Source organism: Lagopus muta, chromosome 6 (genome assembly GCF_023343835.1).
Source record: "Lagopus muta isolate bLagMut1 chromosome 6, bLagMut1 primary, whole genome shotgun sequence".
NCBI lineage: Eukaryota > Metazoa > Chordata > Aves > Galliformes > Phasianidae > Lagopus > Lagopus muta.
In genome coordinates this window covers 40,625,557-40,649,660 of record NC_064438.1, presented here as the reverse complement: position 1 = coordinate 40,649,660, position 24,104 = coordinate 40,625,557, and the positions used below count along the sequence as shown (strand labels likewise).

The 24,104-nt window shown below is 36.1% G+C and overlaps 1 protein-coding gene and 1 long non-coding RNA gene across 2 annotated transcripts in view; one reads left to right on the top strand and one right to left on the bottom strand.

The window, feature by feature from the left end:
- TSHR (thyroid stimulating hormone receptor) overlaps positions 1-24,104 on the bottom strand; it is a 50,315-nt gene that overhangs the window by 22,214 nt on the left and 3,997 nt on the right. Inside the window, exons 2-5 of the mRNA XM_048949383.1 lie at positions 14,784-14,855; positions 10,719-10,793; positions 2,779-2,853; positions 2,410-2,484 (exon numbers count right to left, since the gene is read on the bottom strand). Coding sequence (XP_048805340.1) covers positions 2,410-2,484; positions 2,779-2,853; positions 10,719-10,793; positions 14,784-14,855 — 297 coding nt within the window. The remainder of the gene's footprint in view (positions 1-2,409; positions 2,485-2,778; positions 2,854-10,718; positions 10,794-14,783; positions 14,856-24,104) is intronic.
- On the top strand, positions 1,240-11,864 carry LOC125695209 (uncharacterized). The gene is made up of 3 exons (XR_007377870.1): positions 1,240-1,404; positions 6,385-6,490; positions 10,712-11,864. It is a non-coding gene; the product is annotated as an uncharacterized LOC125695209 (long non-coding RNA).

Below are 24,104 nucleotides of genomic sequence, written 5' to 3'. Positions count from 1 at the left end.
ATAATGGTATGGGACATTCCTTTGTCCAGTTTGTGCCAGCTATCCAGGTTCTGTCCACTCCCAGCTTCTTGTGCACCCCCAGCCCCTCACTAACAGTGTGAGAAGGTGAAATTTCCTTGGTTCCATGCAAACACTGCTCAGCAGTAAACTAAAACTTTGGTGTGCTATCAATATCATTCTCATTCTAAACCCACAACACAGTACCACACTAGCTAAGAAGAAAATATATTTGCTGAAACCAGGACAATCATGAAGGTGAATAGTAATGTAACAAGTAGTTATACTACTTGTGCTAGTGCTCAGCCACCCACAAAGTGAAGTGCTTTCTGATTTTCAGTTAGAACATACTGTGTTCCATTTTGTATATATGGCCTTTTATCCTAGCACTAGGCACCGCTGAAAAGAAGCTAGCTTCATCTTCTTTGCATCCCCAGTTCAGGTACTTATACGCATTGATAAGATTCCCCCAGCCTCCTCTTCCCCAGGCTGAACGGTTCCAGCTCTTAGCCTCTCCTTATAGGAGAGGTGTTTCAGTCCTATAATCATCTTGGCGGCCCTGCGTTTCATTCTTTCCAGCTTGATTAAGAACACCATTTATCAGTATTGAATCAACATCCAGGTCAGACCATTAATCAAGCCTTTGTAAATTCCTTTCCAGAATAGTACATTACAGTTTTAACTTTTACTTAGTCCATTCAACAATCAAACCTATTCCAGCTGAATGCTGTGTGATATGCAGACTGCTACCACTAAAGAGTGACTAAGATACTTTTACTTTGTGTCAGCCTACAAGTCTTTGTCTTAGCTGCTCTTCCTTAGCTTGATTGCAACCCTGATTTTGGGCTTTAATTGCAAATTAGTGTACAGAGACAGATATAGGCTTTGCTTTTTTGAATGCAAAGAAACACCTGTTGTCACAGCAGTAGTGTTTGTTTCTGAAATAGCTTTAAGGATAAAAAAGGCGGGAGACAAAACCTCCACCACATTTGTATTCCCTTTCTTTGTCTCCAAGCTGTTCTGCAGTTTGTTCCATGAGAAAAAGGAAAGAAGAAAAAAAGAAAAGAGGGGGTCCTTTAAGCTAAAGTAAACCTTTTTTTTTTTAAGTTGCAAGAAAAGGAGAATGCTTTACTATGACATGGAAATGCATCATGTGAGCAAACTCAACTAAATTAGCAAAGCTGCTAATAGGACAATTCTTTCCAGCTGAGGACTGTAGTTAATGAGGACTCTCACAGGAATGCTTGCTTAAAAATAGGTAATTCCTGCTGCCTGGTTTCTTTAATGGGGTAGTAGAGTTGTGCACGAAGTGTGACTGTACAAGTAAATTTAGGCAAAGTATGTGTTTGTGTGGAGCTGTGTTGTGATTCTAAGAGATGGCATCTTAAGCATCTGCTGTGAAATAAGGTGAGTGACTGAAGTGAAATAAGCAGTCCTCTCTCTTAACAGTGCCTGCTTGTAGTGTAGCCAAATAGTAGTTTTCAGGAAATATGTGGTTCTTTGTTTATGGATTTTTAGGTGCAAGGCTTTTCTATATTAGCCTGGTATTGGCAGGCTGTTTTAGTAACAAACAGAAGACTTGTTTTCCTCCACAGTGAGAAGTATGCGAAAGTGACACAAGTACTTAATAAGTGGAGGGAAAGTGCCTGGACAGAGAAAAGAAAGTTCAGAGTACTTATGCTAGTTAGAGGCATGGATGATGCTGGCACTATGCCAATCACCATGGGTGTGAAAGGCCATCTTGGAGGCTTCTGCAGCTGCTTGTGCTGGACATCCACCAGCAATTCTCTCAGTGTGCTACAGCTACATATGTTGAGGGGAAAGGTGATGGACTCTGAAGTGTCACTGTAATGTTAGGAAGGGGAGAAGTGTTGCTTACTATTGTTCTGAAACAAGGTTATGATGTTTAGAACTAATGGAGCCCATAAGCTGAGGATGGGAGTTTACCAATGGGATCACTGATATGTGGGAGCTACTACCACCACCTTCCAAAGATATCCAGTGCTTTTACACCCTGTCATTAGCAACTCATTAACAACCAACCACCACCTGATTCCTCATAATAAAAAAAGAGTCCTGTAGCACTAAGATGCAACAACCTAAATTACAGCAGTGCAGGCAGGCTCACAGGATGAAGAGTGGATGTGCTGGACTGTAAAAATTGTGTATTTTGAGATGTAGCTAATTGAAGAGAAATGCAATTATGTGTATGTCTCATTCAGTTCAAATACACAGTGCAGGATGACCTGACATTTTCCAAATTTGATACTAAGAATAATTGAACTACAATTTGAGGAACAGTATTTTGACATACTTATTTTCTAATTTTCTCTAAAAAGGAAGTTTTCACTATAAGTTTTCTTGGGATCTAGGGTGGCAGTATTCTACATGGCTGTGAGGGTAGGTACTTACAGTAAAAAGTTCACATCAGATGAAGAAATTTTAGTGAGGTCAGGAAATACTTTGAGTCCAGTATTGAAAATACCACTAAAACAGAGAAGACAGAGTTACATGTAGTGGATCACAGCAAACATTTATGTATTACAGACATTTAATGGATCAGAAGAATAGCAAAGATAGCAATGAGTTTCTAGAAGATTTCTTTGTAAATATAGTCAAAGTCTCAGCCCCTATTCTAGCTGATTTTTTCTGTCCTTAAAGTAAAGCAGTAGGGAAAGTGTTACAACCAGTTCCAAAATGAAATGCAAAGAAACCGCTATTGTGTAAAGAATTTAGAGAGATGTCTGTGAGGCCAACTACTTGCAGGTGCCAAATACTTACAGGTATTTCAACAGTGGAAGGTTCTTAAAGGCATCTGGATCTATGTAATCCAAGTTTCTAAGATTTCGAATTTCACTGCAAGAAAAAAAAGAGGGATGAGGGAATGTTACCATAACATGTATTTTTTATAATAGAAACCAGGAATATTAGAATTAAATTTCAGGGAACTACTTTCAGAAAATTTGACGTTTGCTTATAGATCCTCAGACATTTCCCTATGGTTAGGGCTCTTAGAGAACATAGGAATGGTACTTTGTAAATTTGAGTAAAAAGAAAAAAAATTAATTTAAAAAGAAAAAAATTAAAAACAGTAATACAGTTTGCATTTACTGCAGGCAGTAAACCTCCTGCCTGGTAACTTAATTTGAGTGTCTGCACGATTAATACAAATCAATATAGAGTTTAAATTTTTAAAACACATTAAACAAATATGAATGCAGTGATTTCCCTAGGGAAGTAGGATTGGGAGTTCCATGTGTGAATTTATATGTTACTTATTGCAGCACCCAGAACTGTAGCTGGAGTGAAAGGCACCTTTGAAAAGCTAAGACTGTGCAAAATACAATTTAAACTAGCTTCTCTTTTTCTCCTTAAGTTGGTCTGGATCACAGATGATTTTCTTCTCTACCTATCAGAGCCATGTATCCCATGAATGACCAGTCTCAGGACAGCTCTTAGACTCTCAGGACATTTTGTTACTTACGTAGAGAAATTTTACAGAAGACAAGTATGTGTGGCATGGTGCTGCAGTTTCTGTGCACGATATTCTAGTCTTACATCAGTCCAAAAAGTGGTGCTACTCAGTATAGACAGTAGAAACTGGTAGTATTTAATTTGCCATGCGCTAACATCAAGTAACCCAAGCACAGAATAAAGCTAGCCAAATATTCTGAGAAATAAAAGTGGGAAAAGAAGCATCAGACAATTGATATATCAACATGTGGAAGACTTCAGCCTCTCTATATTCCTCTTTACAGAGAGAGTTTCTGCTCCATCTTCCAAGCCTTCTGTTCTTACTGCATCTACATTATGAGGAAACAAGGACTTACATTCTACTTGCATGTTGAACTGATATAGTTAATAGTTATGCTACTGCTATTATAGTGCTGAGTATTTTTCATGTCTGTTAACTTCTTTAACAGTATTGTTTTTGTTATAAGAAATCTATGTCAGTCTCTTGCTTCTCTCAAATTACTTCAATAGTTATGTAGCAATCATATTCCCAACAGTGAAATTTTCTCCGTAAACTTTGATGTGTTTTTTCCATCACTGCTACATTTAAAAAACTGAAGTCAGGAGCTTCATGGCTACATATTCCTTTGTTGTGGACCAAACGTACTGTGGGGAGAGATCAATATTCAGTCTGGAAATGGATAATACATTGTATTGCCACAGGGTCATCGGGTTTTGCTATTCATAGTACTCTGCATAAATGATTTGGATGAGGGTATTAAAAGTAAGAATTCGAAATCTGCAGATGGTACTAAAATTGGGAGCACAAAATAATTAAATGAGATTCAATCAGATTTTATTAAGTAACTAGGCCATGAGAGAGCAAGTGGTGGTTGACAAAGGGAAATGACAAAGGAGAATAAAAGATTCAAAATTGCCAGATGAGACAGTTGGCCCATTAATCAGAGAAAAGCTTAAAGAACTCAAGCAAATCATTACATACAATGAAGAATGGGAAAAGGTTTATGCCCTTGCTGTTCCGGTTTCTTGAATTGATGATGCAGAGATTAGGGAAGAAATGTGCTTTAAAATATAATGTATTTATAATTCCATTTCATCCTACACATTGTATTCAGGAGGTTTCTTGTGGTCCAAAAGGGAGGGAGGAAAAGGCCTATTGTGGGCAAGTGCTACCTAAATCAAGAGCAGGCAACCAGTTGCCTAGAAGTCTCTTTTCAAAAATTGATGACAAAGTGGATGAGAGGGGTGAAAGAAAAAAAGGTGATTTGACAAATTGATTGCTAATCTTAAGAAAAAGCTAGGAGAGAAATCCAGATTTCTCTGCTCCTAGTCCAGGCAAATGTAACTGACTAAGTATGTGGACTCTCATTTCATATACCATATTCATATTCTTATATTCATAGAATCATAGAATCACAAGGTTGGAAAGGACCTAGAAGATCATCTAATCCAATCGTACTCCCATTACCATTGCTACCACAAGCTACTAAACCATATCTCATAGCTCCTCATCCTCATAGCGCCTCTTGAACACTGCCAGGGATAAAATGAAAAAGATGCCAGGGATAAATTGAAAAAGAGACAACTTTAAAGTCAGATCCATCCATGGAACTGTCATCACGTATCTCAGCACTGGATAGAATCCCCCCTAAAAATCTCAGATTTAAAGGATATCTGTAGCACCATCAGTATTGGAACCTATGAAGTGAGCTCAAAAGGAGGAAAGGTATTTTAATAGTTCTAATCACATCAGTTAATAGCACAGTGATACACAAGATGGATTTTGATTTATTTTACATGAATCAGTCATAAGTAGTATATTCAGAGGTGCCAAACTGTTATAAGACAGCAGTATTCAAATTTGTAATCAAAAGAATGTTTTGGCTCAAATATTACTTATAAAGAATTAAAAAAAAAAAAAGTAGTATTTAAAAATGTTCTAGGTTTACAATCAAAGTGAAAATTTTACTGTGTGTGAATTGTACCTGAGTTTTGCTTATTAAGAAAATTACTTTAAAAACTTTAGAGTGGCAGGAACAGATGTGCAGAGAAAATTACTTAGTGATACACTTATCTTTTGTCAATATTTATAAATAACTATAAATAATACTTTTCTGTTTAGGGACATATGTGAATATTTAGTTCCAAATTGAAATGAGTCTTAAAATGAAACTGATAATTACTCAGTTATTACTGTGATGAATTAACATAATGAGCCATAGATTTACAAAGCAAACTCTTGAAAGCTCAGTCAGCTACTTCTTATATTGTATACATTTAGTAATATTAAAAAAGCAAAAATATTAATGTAAGCGACTTCTAAAATTCGTTTACCAGACATGTCTTTCAGACGTGCCTTGCAGTACTGACACATCCCTGAGTTTTTCTTGAGACCAGAACCCAGATATTCTAAATCTGACCAGAATGTCAATATAATCCCACTATGTTTGCTATGTATGAACAGTAAGGATGTCTAGCTCAGCAATTCTAAAACATTTTAAATCAGCTGCTTTCTTTTTCTAGTAATAACTTGTGAATTTTCCCTGCTTCCTTACATTTATTTTGCTAATGAATACCATGGCCTCCTGCGCTTGTCCGTGTTTTCCCCTCCCCCTGCAGTGAAGATCCAGACCCACTAAGAGCAGCTCTCCGTGGCTTTCCACCTGTCAAGTTTTGGCGCTGCTAACACTAGAAAATTGGTTCAGGCTCTAGCCAGTCTATCCTCTACCTGCAGACAACACTTTTAAGATTTTTCCACACAACACTTTCTCTAGTGTCCTAAAATTCATTGCAGCTATATAACCCTTCCCTTCATTCAGTTTCCTATTAGGGCCAGCCCTTCCCTCCTCCTCTCCAGTTACCCCTCAGACGTTGTCATAAAACCACCTCTCCTTTCTGCACCCCATATCCCAGGACCTGACTCCATGGCTGTCCATGTGCAGAAGTGCCCCTGCACCCACTCTGCACAGAGATGTGAAGTAGTCCCTCCAGCTCTTGAAGTGATGTTGCATATACAAAGGTAAGCCACTTGATCCACAATCTTTGGCTGTATTCCCACACCCTCAAAGGGCTTCTCACATAGTTGTTCAAGAGGAGAGAGTGTTTGGAGTATGGAGGAGTGGGGAGAAATGAGGGAGAGAGGAGCATGAGCAGACACAGAGGGTTTGAAAAGAAAGAGTAAATATTCCTTATCTTAGAGTGTTTTTCTGGGAAACGAAGACCTAATTACAAAAGCTCCTTTTTCTAATGCCATCAAGTTACAGATTGCTAGTAAGATTACACAGCAACATAGACTCTTTTGCATTTGCATCTAGGAAGCACAGTTTTGTGACTGTATGTGAAAGGCAGTCCTGAATTGTTAAACGTGATAAATTTATCTCACAACCATACTTAGAAACAGTAGTGACAAAAACAGCAAGCTAGAATACATTGTGAGATCAACTTAACGTTACTGGGGAAAATATCAACACAAAGTCTTAGCCCTGATTTTAATCTTAGTATAGTGTGAATTTTACCAAGACTTTCATTTGAAATGAGATCCAGCTCATGAAATTGCAGGAGATGATATGTACTCTTAGTTTGCAAAACTTGCTCAGCGCAGGAGAAGTTTAGGCTTAGATATAATATAGGCTCAGAGGTTTCTCTTAAGGTAACAGGGGACGTAAGAGATGCATACATACAGAAAGTCATGATAGAGGCTGTCATGGTTTTATGATTTTTGGTTATCATAACATCATGTAGTGCACTGGGAGTTAAACTGTTAATACTCAAGTTCCGGGCTCCTGTCTGGAGGAGAAGAACCCAGGGGACTTTGTGGTCAGAGAGGAGATATAACCCCTGGCAAGGTCACCTGACATGCTCTTCTTCATCGGCTCTCCTACCTGCTGCTCAACCACACTGTGCATCTCACCTCAGTGTTATGGTGAGGCCTTTCCACCTTTTGGACACTCTCTCAGTATATTTGATTTATTGGCTTCAATTCTAATTGTTGTACTATAGTGTGTTATCTTGCATTCCGATACTATATTTAGTAAATTTGTTTCTCCTCAGATCATTGCTGCTGTTTTTAATTATTTTGGGGTCCCCTGTTTTCCTTTTCTGGAGGTGCAGATTTTGTGAAATCCCTCCGCCCTGCTAGTCACAGAACTGGGCCGAACCAGCCCGTAAACCATTGACAGAGGCACATAGGCACTGAGTGTGGACCAGAAAAAAATAGAGTGCTGAAGTTCAAAACTGAGGCACACCAGCAGGCTTGGCAGACAGAATGGTGATGAACACAGGATGCCTATTCATATGACATTTGACTCAAGCCGAAGCGATTAGTGCTTTCCTTCCATAAACACTAAATTTTCTTATAAGAAGTTTTGTAGAAAAACAAATCTTTTAAAAATTAAACAGTATGTATAAGCTTAAATTGGTGTAAAAAAGATTATTTACATAAAACTGCACTCTATGAAAACTCCATGAAAAATTGATCCTGTGAAAGGTAAGCTCTGTGAAATGACTTATTTTCAAAACTGTTACTTCAAACTTCTTTAAAACAATCTATGATAATCTTTATCCGGCAATAATACTTTCAAAATAACTATGTAAGTGGAGAACATTAAACAAATGTACAGCAAAACATAACATTTATCCCCGAATAATCTTGTTGTTTGGAAAGTAAATTAAACCCATCAACAAAAAGCGTTAACAAATCAGACTATGATTTGTTATAGAAACAATTCAGAAAAACAGTGTAATCTATAAATAGCTTTCTCTCTCATATGCAACTGCTTGGTTTTCCAGATGTCTGGGTATCCTCTGATTAAATAATGTGCATGGCTTTCATCCAAACAGATTTTTAAAAGTGCATGCTTTTGAGTAGTAGAGATGGACTAGCGAATATTTGGGCTTTGCCTATAGCTTTTGTGAGCAAAGAGTTCTAGTGTCTTGTCTTGAGAAGTTGTTCTGATTCTTTCATAGGAAACAACAACAACAATCTATCAACATATCTTGTCTATTTGTATTTTCTGTGTGGTATTTCTTTGTGAGAAATATAAAGAGCCCTGCGTTAAACCTAAATAACCAAAGCAAAAACCTCTCCCCGCCATGCCCTCCTGAAGGACCTGTGCCATATGTGCAGTAGCTGTAGATGCCATTGAGATCCTCTGACTCCTAGACAGGCTGCAGAATGGCAGGCTGTGGGTTTGACCTAGATGTGATAACGTGGTGGTATCAACCTTGCTGGTGTGCTCTGGCCTGATTTTTGGAAGACAGGGAGGAGCTGTGACATAGAAGCATGCGGATTGCATGACACGCCATGATATACCAAGACAGCATAATGGGTTTCTCAAGTGTATGAATATGATTACACATGCTTGGAAGGCCTATATGGCAGGTGTGGATATAATGCCTTTCAGCAAGCCAGTGCTCCACTCTGAAGCATTCTGAAGAATAGCAGGTAGTTTCTAGAAGAGCTTTCATGTGCTATAGGAGGCACTGACAACTCTATAGCTCCATCCACCAGTCCTTTAAAATAGTCACACACTTCAAAATGAGCAATTTATGGAAACATAGTTTATATCCAAAAGCTTTTGCTGCATTACCCCTTGATGGAGAGCATCTTTGTGTTATTAATTAATATCCTGAGGGAGATTTTTCCTGTCCAGTCTTTACTTTGATTCTAACATAGAAACTGAAGATCATAAAATGCTCTTGGGTCATCTAACTTTATTGCAGAACCTTCTATTTCTTCTAAAATGTGAACCACAAGACAACTACCACATGAGTAATATGTGGTTGTAGTGCCAAATACTTAATTCACTGTTTATAAAATGTGATGCCAGAAAATGTTTCATTAAAAGTTTATTTTTGTTGAACAAGAAATCCTAAAGACAAAACAACTGTGAATCAGAACGGGAAAATATGAGGTAGACAGCCCTGGAAAAACTACGTACAGAAGGGACTGCATTCAAAGCAAAGATAAGTACTATTACTAGACCAAAGACTTTCAGTGATGCTATTTCAGCAATAATATAGAAGCATGTTATTGGAGTAAAGCAAGTTTCAGGATCCTAGATTTTGCTCCTAGTTCAATTTATCAGGTATTCTTAGGGGAAGCACTTCAGTTTTATGGTATTAGTTGCTCCCTATATATGACAACAGTAATGATATTATCCCCTTTATTTTTATTAACCTTTCCATTTCATGGTGTAAAATAAATGGGGAAAAAAAGTATAGAAAATAGAGCAGTGTTAAGAGATCACTTAGTTCAATTTCTTTCTCTGAGTAAAGATTAAATAGACCTATATGTTTTCTGATTACACAGCCCTAAAGGAGGCATCTTTCCTATGAAAGCAAATATAGTGTTTACTTGTGCCAACCATAAGAAAGTTTTCTTAAACTTTACTCTAATCTGATTTTATTGTAAGTATTGCTTTGTCAAACAACAATGAAAAATGGATTGTAGCTTCATCCCTCAAAACACATTTATATACATTTAAGATGTGTCTTCCTCTGTCATGTTTTCTTGAACACAAAAGTCTTTCAGATGTTTTCTGCACTCATGGTCTCCCATGGAATCTTTACATACAAAAAGCTTCTCTGAAATATGCTGAACTATAACTCATCTGAACTTATTGATATTGGCATGTTTTCCATGCCCTGACTTGAATCAGTAATGGAAACATGGGAGAGTGCCAGATGCAAGATGGATCCAATGAAACCCTCTTTAATTAATTACGTTCTTATTATACAGGGTAATGCTGAATGACTGTAACTCTCCAAATGCAGCTATTCTACCAATTTGTTTATCTGCCCTAGTACCATTCTAGCCAGGTCTTGTTCTGTCAGCTTCCTTATTGTTACTATCACAAAATATATTGCCAAAAGCACTAGTACTGTAATTTTGACACCTTCCTGTTGCAGAGGAAATTAGATGGCCTGACATTATTTGTTCTTAAATCCATATAGTTTAATATTTTATTTTATAATATTCTAGGTGCTTACATACAATTGGTTTGATTACTAGTTCTGGATTTTTTTTCAGGAATTGAAGATAAGCTTCTGAGCTACCAGTTTATTTAAACTTGACATTGAATGAGAGCTTGCATGTTACAGAGAAAGGAAATAAGAAGAGGAGTATTTACCGACAAAGTAGAAAGGAATGACAATTCATACATCAACATACACATTCCTCCACACAACCTCAAATGTATTTTATCACTGCATTCATTTATTTACTTTTATTTAATTACAGTACTTACATGTGAGTGACTTTACTCAAGCTGTTGAAGGAATGGGCCTCCAGACTCTGAAGTGTTTCATCTATGGAGATGTAACTAAAAACCAGCAAACAGAAAAAGAAACAAGTCACAGACCTTGGCAAACCATGACCAGTGCCCTGCGAGACAGTTTTTCTCTTCATCCTGTGCCACCTGCCAAGGGAGGCAGCACTGATGTTGTCAGGCAGAAGAACTTTTAACGTTTAAATTTGCTGTATGACCACTAAATCGCAACTGCATAACAATGCTACTAAGCAGCAAATAGAAAGATTTCACATTTCGGAATTCTTTTTCTTTCCTTTTCCCAATGAAGATCACTATGGTGTTCGTCAAGAAGACTTAGCTGTCAGGTAAATCGGCAGATTTACGTATATCCAAGAAAAAAAAAAGGAAAGACACAAAGTTGGATTTTGGGTTATCACTGCAACAACTGTCACAAATTCTTTGTCATAGAGCAAATAATACTTTGCTGTTGTTGAGGGGAAAAAAAAAAAGCTGTAATATGAATTTGGAAAAAATCTTTAGCCACAAAGAGAATGTCATAAAGAGAATAAAGAGCAATGTGGCAGCAAAGCAAAGCAAAACAAGAAAAAAATACCTCAAGCTTAAGAAATACATATGGTTAAACTGAGTAGCACTTACACTGAATATGAGAAACTAGCCCTACTGAGTCTCCCCACCACCACTAGGAAGGTAATAGTGAAATTAGTCTGTTAAAAGTTTTGAAGTGTGAGTAAAGTTGCAATACAACTATCAAATTCAAATTTTCAAAGTCACACTGACCTTAATTATTTGGGTAACATCACCTAATTATGTCATTCAAAATATCTCTTAGTTTGAAAATTGATCAGTCCTAGAATAACATTTAAATGCTGTATTCCTGTGCTTGGTTTACATTTTCTAATTATATTAAATATATTTCTAATTTATAGATCTTTAAAATTAATAAGTAATTAAAATATTGATCGTATTATCAGTACTAATAGTAAATATGAAATACAAATACAATCTTTTAAACCAGAAGGACTTTGTCATGCAAGAAATTAAAGATCAGATTCTTTTTTGTTGTTGTTGTTGTTGTTGTTGTGGAAATGATACAGAAAATAAATTTCAACTTCTTTCCGTGGATATTTTGAAAATAACTAAAATGTTTTTAAAAAATTGGAAACAATACTTTGTAATCAGCTTGTGCTCTGACAACCAGAAGATTACTAATACCATTAATTGTTCCAATGGAATTTATGTCTACTCTGGAGCAAGGCAGAACTAATTTCTACTTTTCTAAGAGGAGATCTACTTTTTATTGGTAATTGAAAATGTATTGTGCAGTATTTGAAAAGATATCAGGAAAGTAACTGGTAAAGATTGTGCAACCAGCAGATTCTCTTTTCTCAGTAATATTATTTCCAAAAAGCCATTTGGTTCTTCCAAAATGAAGGAAGAAAATAAAAGAAGAATATAATAAAGAAAGTATTTCCAGGCTGTAGCTCTGTGATTGAATATTGCAGAATTAGATGCTTACTTGAGATGCTTTAATTTTATCCTTTTAGAAGCACTGAATATCTACTGCTCAAGAAACTGTATTTCCACTTTTCGCAGAAAAATGAATTATTTGATTTTAGCAGAGCCTACATTTTAACATACCAAAAGATAGGTAGTGTGTAGCAAACAGCTATATATAAACTAGCTTGACATAAAATCAAATGAAAACTAGAGAACAAGCAAACAAAATCCTCATGCCAAGCAGCTGGTTCTGGAAATTAGAAATCACTATTTTTGTGTGCCCCATAGTACTGATGGCAGTACCAGGCAGGCAGGGTGACACCTATCTGTCATGTATGAGAGGAGACAGAAGAGAAGCAGGGGCTGTTGTTCCTCTCTTCCTTAATCCCTCCAGCCACCATATCCCACCTGTCCACATGTCCCATTTGTACTGTGTTGGCTGGCTTGGAGCTGCCTGTGTTACAGTTTTATATCTCAAACCTGCAGGGTGAAGGTAGGAAGGAAATGACATATTTTCTTGGCATGTTGACCTTTGCTTTTCTGCTTTGCAATTGTTTACATTAATTAGATGACATCATCACTCATTATATAAGTAGTCACTAGGAGGAGTGCTCAGCAAACATGCACACACATTCAATCTCTTCTGAGAAAGAGGCGTTAATGGTGCTTAAATATTTACTTGCAACTGTTCAGAGTCCTGCACTTGGTTGATGAACACATCATACAACACATTTGAATATAAAAAATAAATATCACAGCAGTCATAATCAGAAGATGTTACACTGGGAAGAGACAGTAAGTACGTTTAAATTCCCATTTTGAAGGCATAACTCAGCAGTGCCTCCCTGTGCCAGCTGTGTTTCACTTGCAGGTTTCCGGAATGCCTCTGATGCCCACCATGAATTTAGTGCCAACCTAAACACCAAATTCACAACTTCTCTTTTGGAGAAGGTCTTTTTGCAGATAAACAACCTTTTATCACCATTGCCCATTCCAAAAAACCTGAGAATTCAGGACTTCAAACAGACAACGTGTGGCAGTAAAAACAATGACCTCTCACTGTTCTTCATTCTCCCTTTCTCCACCTTTCTTTGATTTTTCTAGCTTCAACACCCCCTGTCCTGTGCTGCACAGAATCAGTTTGCACAGGATGTGAAAACACACTATGTTGCATAGAGAGATACAGAGCACAAGGGAAATGTTATGCTCTGCATAGGGCTGCTACTTTGTATGGAGAAGCTGTGGAGAAAACTGCTCGGGAAGGTACACATCAGGTGTCCATGAGGTACTCACAGATATCACACAAAGCATCAACAGTATCCTTTTCAGCTCCTCAGAGCTCAGGAAAAATTCTCTATCTTAGACCTTAAAAGTACTGTATGTTCAACCTGTTTGAAGTTAGAAGGGACAAGTATTTCTATCAAGTATTTCTACCAAGATTTTTCAACTTTAATAAATTTCTATTACATCTGAATAACTTACGAAATATTTTTTTAAATGTTGTTATTGCCAGAAGGGAGCATATGCACCTGAGTGTACTGATGCATTTCTGATAGGAATTAGTTTTACACTTGAGCATTTCACTGAAATGCTTTCTGTTTCATTCCTGTGGCAAAGCAGCAAAGGGAAACAAATCCCTACTTCTGACTATCAAGAATACACAGATACGCATGAACTTAAGAACAATCTAACGCTAAAATTCTTGTTTAAACAAGGTTCATAAAGAGGCTAATCTCGTTTCTATTCAGTATAGAGGGTGAAGAAAGGGTTTATTCATGCAAACTATAAGTAGAAATCACATAGCAAAAGACAGAAGTATGTTTGGAGTAGTAAGTACAGTCTCTATTATCTTCTTGAAACTTCAGAACACCAGGCTGGATAAAGACCTGAGCAATTTGGTTTGACTTCATATTTGGCAGAACTTTGAGCAGGTGGTTGGACTAGAGGCTTCCTGAGGTCCCTTCCAAATTACTGTGTGTTTCTAGGGAGTGAACTGGGAGATATCAGAGAAGTTCCCTGCATCAATTAGCCATTGTGGGATTACAGGCAAGCCACAAAGAGAAACTAAAAAACTTGGTACACCTTTGTCTCAGAACTGCTGATGTCAACAACCAGGGCACACTGAGAGCAGGTGGCCACTTGCAACTAAAGTGAACATGAGGCAAGTATATAGATGCTGCTGCCTCCACATTTATGGATTGTATTCATGTATGTGTTTTATATACAAAAGACATGAAACAACAGAAGTCCCTCTTGTATCACACAAGTATTATTATTTTTGTGGAAAACCATTCATATTTTAGAAAAGCTACAGGGTCTCCAGTGAAATTAATTATAAATCATGCAAGAAAAAAAAAGAAACAACAACAACAACAAAAAAGTAATTAGTCTGAACCAGTAATATACTATGTCATTTGAACTAAAAAAGCCCAAGAAAACCTAGTATGCCTTGCTACAGATTGTTTAGTTTTGAACAATTGGATGATAACTCACAGATCTAAATTTTTGATAAAGTGGTAAAAGAATATCAGAAATAGAACTTACATTCTAGAGATATTGGGGAGATTGGAAAATGCTTCACTTGGAATTGTTCTTAGATGAGTCTCCATAAACCTCCTATAGAAATAAAAGTTTGCAAGTTAATATTCTCTGTTAAGTACAATTTAACATTAAATTGTCATATATAACTCCAGCTCTGCTCCAGTAATTCTGTTCTTATCTTCTATTTTCCCAGCTTTTCCATCCTCACATTATTCTTACTCCTGTTTCATTATGCATCTTGGTTTGCTCAGTGTGCTCACCAGCCAAAACTCAAGTAAAAAGTTATTGCATATTATCTCCATAAAATTCCCTGTATGCTTTGTAGTAAATACACCATTTTTTCATAAACATCTGATGTGTGGATGGTAGGTATGCTGTTATTTCTTAAGTCCAGATAAGGCTGCACTTCAGGAGATAATAGAAAGACATATCTTACTCATCTGCAGAAGGTTTCAGAAAAACAGGTAATATTTAGAGAAGACATATATCAACAGCCAAGTTTTTAACAGAATGAATACCCAACAGGCTGACTATTCCAATAAAGAGGAGGAAATGCTTTAGAAAATTAGCCTATAATATCTTTAGACTTACAGTTACAAACGATCATTGCTGAATGAGGTCATTTTTTGTTTTCCAGTACATCTGGGAATATAGTTACATATTTTATAATATATATAATATAATATAGTCAACTAACAGTCTGAAGAGTAACCAAGAAAAAAATACAGTCATTTCTCACAGATTCTCCTAAGAACAACTTTGTATGAAATAAATGAGCAAACATTAGTAATGTTTTCTGTTTTCTTCTCATATATGTAACGTGTTCATATATACATGTTACATGCATAAGCAAAGAGAACCTAAAGGTTGCTTATCCAAAATGGATTGATGTTTCTCCTAAATTTAGTACCTCAGTTTTCTTTTCCCTCCTCCACTTTGTAAAACTGGTTCCTCTTAGGATCACAATCCTGGGCAAAATGTTTGCAAAGAATAACCAGCTACAGCATGCTGACCTTGCTGTTGTGTTTCAACATCTGTCTGTACTTACAGTCCTTTCAGGAAATAAAAAATGATGACTGAGAAATTTCTGTTTCAGATAGATTTTAAGAAGTATTAAAGTAGAACAGTGTGGACAGATCTTGGCAGGCTGAGGAAATGAACTGACAGAAACCTCACAAATGTCAACAAGGTGAAGCATAAAGTCCTGCCCCTGGAGGGGAAAAACTCAGGCACCAGTATGTGCTGGGCCTACCCAGCTTGAAAGCAATGCTGGAGAACAAGATCTAGGACTCCTGGTAAACACCGAGTTGAGCATGAGCCAGCAGCATGCTCCATAAATAGTGCTAACAGTATCATGGTCTGCACTGGGAGGCTGTCCTAAGACTTCTCCTGAAGACTGCTAGAACCCAGAAGCTAAGAAAAACATAGGTTAAGCCATTTGCAACTATCTAGGCTTGCTTTTAACCCGTCTTATATCCCTCTGGTCCTGTTCATCTAGGAGATGTTGGCTCACAACTTCATATTTACCTCTCACACCAATCATCACAGAGATTAGTACTTAACCTGCAATCCCATACCCCAGAAAAGAATTTAAACTCTATTGTAAGTCTCGTCTCAATCTCTCGCTTTTAAGTCAAACATTCAAACTCCGTCTTTGCCACATGGTGAAGTGAGCTACATAAGGGCTAAGTGAGTTCACATTAATCTTTTATTCACATGCCTGGAATTTAAACCCTGTGAGAAAAGAATGGAAATTCTGGATAGCATATGTGAATCCATTGCTATCAAAGTTGCTGTAGTATGAAATAGCCCTACACTTATGACTTCCTAGATAAGGCTTCTGTTATCTCAAAAATAGCACAATGAAGTAACTTAGCCGTGTATTTTAACTAAACAGCTCATAAATTTATTTATAGGTTGGAACGGGGAATATCATATATCTTCATAGCTATTTGCTAGAGATTAAAAATATACCAATTCAGCAAATATGACTAGAAACCATAGGTGGCACAAGATGTGTGAAGTGTAAAGAAAACTAAGTATTAAGAGAAAGAAATCTTCGGCTGATGAAGATCGAAAATAGCACACTTCATGACAACAACTTGGTTGTGAAGTGAAATAGTTTCAGAGAACGTCAACAAATCTAAAACAGAACTAGTTATGGAACATACCTACTACACAAATGATTTGCTAAATAATAGCAGATAGAGCACATAGTGTCCAAGTAAATGGTGTTACCTAACTGCAATTCCTCACCTACTTGCAGAGCTAACAGATAGCAGGCAGTTCATGGTCAGTGCTTATGCAAACCATGAAATGGAGTCAGTGCAATGGCTCTAGAATTAGGTGCGAATTTTTAAGCCAGCCTTTGTGTACAGCCATCTGCAAAGCCGCAGTTCTTGCTGAAGTACCTGTGCTCTGATACATTAAAGCAAATTGTAACCCACCTTCTAAAGCAGTTTAAAAATTTGCAGAAAAACAGTCCCTGTTCCCTAGCTTTGAATCTGTGGATTATTGCTGGAGCAGTAATACTAACTAGTGGTATGTAGAAAGCTATGAGATGGGTAGTTATTCCAAAACTGAAAAGAAAAGAGGATGAGAAAACTCTCAACCAGAGCAGTCTGTGTTGGATCAGAAATGACAGTAATTATATATAATAGCTTTAGTTTAGTTTCTAGCCCAATCTGACTACATAAAATGATGATCACAAGCTTACCCAGCTGTGCTAATATGATCCTCAAGGTGGAATGACCAGACAGTTTGGAATTTAAAGTCCAGAGCTAGAAAAGGAAGGCAGGTCAGGGCTTCCAGCTCCCCAGCCTTCCAACTTATGACGCCAGCTCCAGTCTTAACACACAGTGTGAGCAGGTGATAAATAATTGAGAATTCATTATATGAATTGCCTATGATTCTTCCTGTCTTGTATGCAATAGAAATTTTCTTTGAATATGCATATTTTAATTTGCAGTTTAGCAAGTGAGTCCAGTATCCAACAATCTGCAGAGTCTTCACTAAGTAAGATTTTTTTTTTTTTAAGAATAAATTAAAAAAAAAAAACTTTAGCAGGAAATTACACATTACTTTTCCATGTGAGAAAAACAGTAAAAGTAATAAGTTACATATTTAATAGCTCATTTAATATCCTTTCTCTATTAAGATGACACACTAACTTGAGAACTTCCATTTATTTCTACTTCTATTTTCTCATTCAGATTGAAAGCTTCAGTAAATAATAAATCTGGAAAAAGGCTTCACTTTACATTCCATAAAGTCTTTCAAAAAGAAGAATCAGAAGTCTGAGGTCATTTTCATTACAAATACGCTATCAAGATTTGAAAAGTTGCAGAAGCAAACAAATCATGTTTTTACTACATGAGTTGTTTTTAAAATAGCAATAAAATATTTCAGTAAAACATTTTAAGCTTTATATGATGGCATTTAATTTGCATTTTTCATTGTACAGGTCTCTGATTTCTAATCTAGTTGAAGTGTTAAATTTTTTTTTCCTCCTTTTATATTTGCAGCTAAATTTATTCTGAATGTCCCTGAAAGGCTTCGCATCACATCTATTAAGAAAATGAAACCTGAACAAAACTCATAAGAAAGACATTAGGCTACTTCTATCCAACTAATGACTGAAACAACTCCCTCTCTGATTCCTTTGAGGTCCCAAAACAATCTTCAGGAAAAGCCTAGTTACTCCTCATTGCGAACAAACAAACAAACAAACAAACAAAAAAACCAATTTCATTTTATATTTGTTGTTGTTGTTTGTTTATTTTCTTGTTGTTTTGGTTTGTAAAGTATATAGACTTTAAAATATTTTGTACCTGCACAAGAACAACCCTGCTTCTGACTACTAGGAATGCAAGTTCAAGGACTGTGAAGAACTCAGACTTAACGCAAATCTGCTTAATTTTAACGATTCATTTTTAACACTTCATATTTGCTTCATTCTAACAGTTTTAACTATGCATTTTAACGACATTTCTTTTTATTATTCTGAAATAAGTGAATAGTAGTCTTCCAGTGGAGCAAAAACAATGATGAAAAGGCAAGTCACAACGTGAAATGCACTTATCTGACCAGAAGATGATTACCACCTAGTGTCTAACCCTAGTATTACATACGACGCGGTAGAACTGTCAAAAAGACTCGAAGGAAAGTAATGCTAAAGAGGAAACCACTCAGGAATTCGGTAGAGGACTTAATAGCTGCTTTCCCACAGTTAAGCAGAAGTCCAAAGGAATGTCGTAAACTGTATGTCAAAACTGAACAACCCTAAAAAATTGAAGAAATGCCAGAGCAGAAGTGTTCTGGTCAGAGTTTGGTTAGCATTCTGTGTGAAAAATAAGTTCTTATAACTTACATACCCTCTTCCTATACACTAAGATGCATAGGGGTGCTGTCAGGGAGACAAGAATTGGTTTCTTGTTCCTTTCTTACTAATATTTAGCAAGCAGAAAATACCAGTCAATAATTACTGAACTTGTTCTTGCTCGGTTTGTGATCACTGATTGTTTCTTGCTGGATGTAAGTAAAAAATGAAGACTTCACAAGAAGTATACTGACTCTCCTAAATATTGCTGCTTGCCAGCAAACAAAATGAAATTCAGTAGATTTCAGAACTGTCAGCGTTGAAAAAATAATGTGATATAAATATCTACAAGACAGAGGTTGAGTTCCAGTTGAGATACTGAAACTATCCAAAAAAGTGGTAAGGAAGAAGTGTTTGGCTTTATGTATAGACACTAAGACTGTCAATCAGCTGTACTCATTTTTAAGATGTTTAAAGTCTTTTCTCCTTATTCAAAGCAAAGTTGAACAGACAGTAACTTGGAAATGCAATGTATCAGTATGGAAAACATTAAGATAAAAAAACCTTCACACTTCTAAAAAATAATCTAAGCACTTGTTTTGCAGAGGAAGTTTGTTCCAAGCCTACAAACATATTCATAAAATGAGTTCTGATCAAAACTGGGAGTCAACTTTGAAATTATCAGCTTATTTCAGTTTATGATGTCATGTAATATTACTCAAAGGAAATTGTCAATGAACTCCATGGTACACCAGGTACTTAAAAACACAGTATATAACTGCTGTTTCTGCATCAAACAAAGAAAGAAGAAGTCAAGTTAAGTACATTATGGGATATTCCATATGAATATAAAACACAGCAAAGACATGTATTTTATTCACTGGCTGTATTTCTCACAAGATTTTTGCTCAATCTTTTGCAGTATCTGGATATTCTGTATGTACTACTCTATAACTCTACTATTCTTGAAAACCAGAATGTTTTAGTTGAAGTTGGTTTATTTTTCAAATAACACTAAGTTGTTCTTATGTGTAAAAGTATTTAACTATTTCTGAAGTAAGCCAGACACGTGCTTTCTTAAAGTAATTGATTACTTTTCTACTAAATATTGTTAAACTCACCAAATTCATTAAAATATCAATTGTCTTCCAGGTTCTCATTTAATTAATTTTAAGTGCTTGGTACAACGTAACATGCTTCCAAAATACTGCATTTTACATAAATCTGTGCTTTTAAAATTTTCTTTCAAATCTCATTCACGTTATTAAATTTGACTACATATTTTTCTTTAAAAGGCATTGCATTCTGTAATCTCACCATCTTAATGGAAGTAAGTAAATATAGTAACTTTGCACTTGACAAGAATAAGTCATAAAACATGGTCTCAGGGTTCTTGAAATTGTTTTCAAACTATGAACTGCTTTGCAACACATACACATCTCAACTACCAAATGAAGAATGAGTGAGAGTAGGTGACAAGAAAAACTGGAATTGTCTAGACTTGAAATAAATACATAAATATATTCCCCCCCTCCCCTTTCCTTCCTGTCCCTTCTCCCCTTCCCCTCCCCCCCCCCCCCCATTTCTTATATTTCCTTGCATCATTCTGACTTCCTTTGTAATGGCATGGAACCACAGCCAGTGCTAGGAACGTTCAAGTGCAAAAAAAGAACCATTCCTATTCTGAGTAAAAATAATCATTATCTCAGTATGCTTTAATTATATATGTAGTTTGCTTAACACAAAAGCAGAAAGATTACAAATGATTATTTTGTAGATGTTAAGAAGAGGCTTATTTAAATGACAGTGCTTCACATGATTACAAAAGACAATGGTAATTTGCCAGTAGAAACTAATTTTTGTCTTTTCTTTGTCTAAAATGAAAATTAGTTGGGATCATCTCAAATAGGTTTTTACGCCCCGGCTTGAAAACTCTAACTTCAGAAAATATTTCAGATGTTTAGCAGTTTGATTCTGTAAGTGATACAGTTCACTGAATCTTGAATTGCTGCTGCAGTCAGTTTTCATTACACTGTTTTCTTTTAACATTTAATTTCCAACCCACTCCTCTTCAGATGCACACAACAACTTTCTCCTGGACTGAGGAACAGAGTTTATTGATATAAATCTAAAAAGAAAGAAAAAGCTTAAAGATCAGAAAATGCTCTAACTATTTTGAAGATGTTTACAGAGTATTTTGCTAACAGCTAAGAATAGTACGTTTTCCGTTGGTATCAGTTAAGAAAGCAACTTTTCACAAATCTGACTCACACAGATGTTTTATGTATTTGCAAAATCAATAAATGTTTGGTATTACCATAACATGCATTTACAGAATCTAAACACGGTTTTTAAAAAATAAGTGATTATGTTTTGAAAACAGGATCATTTCAGGAAATGTTATAAAGAAATATAAACGCCTAAACGCCTATAATGCAATAATTTCACATGTACTGCAGACAGGCTACTATCAAGTGCTGATTTACCAGAACAGGAATGAGAAGTACAGTGTACAATTTCAGTTCCTCAAAATCTTAACTTTAAACATGTGTTTTTGTGTTCTCCTGGACTCAGCCCTCAGACATCCTCAATATTTACAGGATTTACATCGAAGAATAACAAAAAAATCCCTAAGAAATTAAGTTGGAGACTTGTAATAGCACAGCAGCTTGTCAGCTACATTTATGTGTACCCAACATTTTAAAGAGCACAAAAAATATCTTATTTTACTTAAGAAATAAAAATGTTCATATATGTAAAAATCCCACTTTATGCCAGCAGGTTTTATTCTACTTAAGATTCTGCAGTCCTTCCAGGGCCCTCATACCTTAACCAAGTCAATGAGAAGCAATAATATTTGGGATTCTGGAAAATCCAATGCTCCTGACCGAAGTAAGCACAGTGATAGCACCTAGAGTGAATTTGTTGCAATTTAAATTTCAACATGGATAATGAGCTGCTGACATACGCTAAAATTGTACTAGTTCTCTCTTGATCTCAAGGCAGTGTGTGATCTGCCGGGATCTAATGAGAGCATCAATGATTACTGTTACAGAATTCTTTTGAGTTTGTTTGGAAATGAGAACAAATGTAACAAAATATACAACAATTACCTTTAGTAATTTAATGAAAACTGATGTTTTGAATGGCGATCTATAAAAAAGGTTGTGTCACAGCATAGGAAGTATAAGCTATTTTTTCTAATGTACAGTGAGATACTTAAACATAAAGATTGAATAATAGTTTCCTAAAAGTCCTGACATAAGCTTAGTAACATCTGTTCAGAAAGCTTTTTATTGGTCAGCTCACACCCAAATGCTTTGTAAAAACCAGAGTGATTTATTCTGGCCAGCTCTAGAGCGGCTCTACCTAGCACTGTGTGCCCCTCTGCAGCCCACTGCTCAAAAGGGCCCCCTGCCTCGCTCTGGCTGCACAGGAACACACTCCAAATACATTTCTAAAGTAGCAAGTTGAGAGTCTATTAACAGCCTTAAAAAAATTTCAAATGGGAACGTGAAATTTCAGAAAACCTCAGATGAGGTTTATCTCCTAGAAGAACAGACTGTAATTGCTGGCTACCATTGTTTCTAATTAGAGGACCACTAAGTGCCTATAATTGCTGCCAGCTGCTCAGCAAAGGTCAAAAAGGCTAAATGAATGTTGGGGATTATTAAGATAGAAGAAAAGAACAAAACAAATATAATTGTTTTGCCACTGTGTAGATCCTAACTGAAAATGTAGCATATATAACAACTGAAAAAGGATGTTCAAGAGTACATACATATATACGAGTCACCAGTTTTGTTTCCCCGGATCCTCCTGTTAGTCTTAATGGTATGCATGATGTTTGCCTTTTTCAGACATCATGAACTTCCCTTGCTCACCATGACCTTTGAAAATTAATAAAAGAATGGGCTCATAATGTCATTCCTATATCCATTGTAAAATAATTCTAAAATTGTTATGTTCTAGGACACTCCAAAGGGTCATTGCATACAATTTCCCTCAGGAATGAATGAAGTAAACTTCTTTGAAGTCAGACACATTTATCAGAAAGGAAATATTTACCAAAACAGTATCAAAAGACTCCACATATAAAAAGACTCCATGTTAAATATGCAGTCGTATCTTTACACATTTAATTAGGGAGTTTGCACAGTGGTAATGTAAACTATACAAAATATAATGTTCCTGCACAAGCTCTGCAATGGTGAAATTCCTTTTCCTTCCTCCATCAGAAAAGTTGCAATCTGGGAAAAGTGGAAGTGTCTGTCAGAGCAAGAGAGCGAACAAAGGCTAAAAGAGGAAATAATTTTATTTCTTCTTTATGAGTGAAGACAATTACAAAGAAAATATTCTTCATGGATATCTTCAGAGGCTATCTCCATTGCAATATTTTGTCATACGTGCACATGGCTCTATGAGTGCAGCTGAGGCTGAGATGATCCTCATGACAACTTTGGAATCTGTGTAGTTCAGAACAAGATTTTTGTTCCTGATATAATTTTGAACAAGTACATCTGTATTGACTGGAAAATCACAACTCTGAGCTACAGCATTACCTTTTTGGTACAGATGCACAGAAAGTGAAAATATTCATCTTCTCCACTAAAAATTATGTCTTTTTTTTCCAGCTAGCCCTACTCCCTAACCATTTGCATATGCTACAGCTTTTATTTTTCAGTTTTTTTTTCTCATTTATTTCATTTTCTTTTCAGACGTACGAATTAAAAAGTAGATACGGTAAGCTGCATTTCCAGTAAAGACCAGTTTTACTGAAATCACTGTAGGTTTATTTGGGAATAAGGATTGGAATCTAACCAGCTGAGTAAAGATTACAGAACAGCATGCTTTAGTTATTAATTATATTTCAAACGTCACTTAAGGATTTTCCTGCAGTTCTATACAAACTAAAAAGTGACATCTGGCTTTGTGAGATGAAGAAAACCTCTGCGCTGCAATCATACGTACAGAAATGAAACAAGCCTAAAAAATCTTAGAGACAT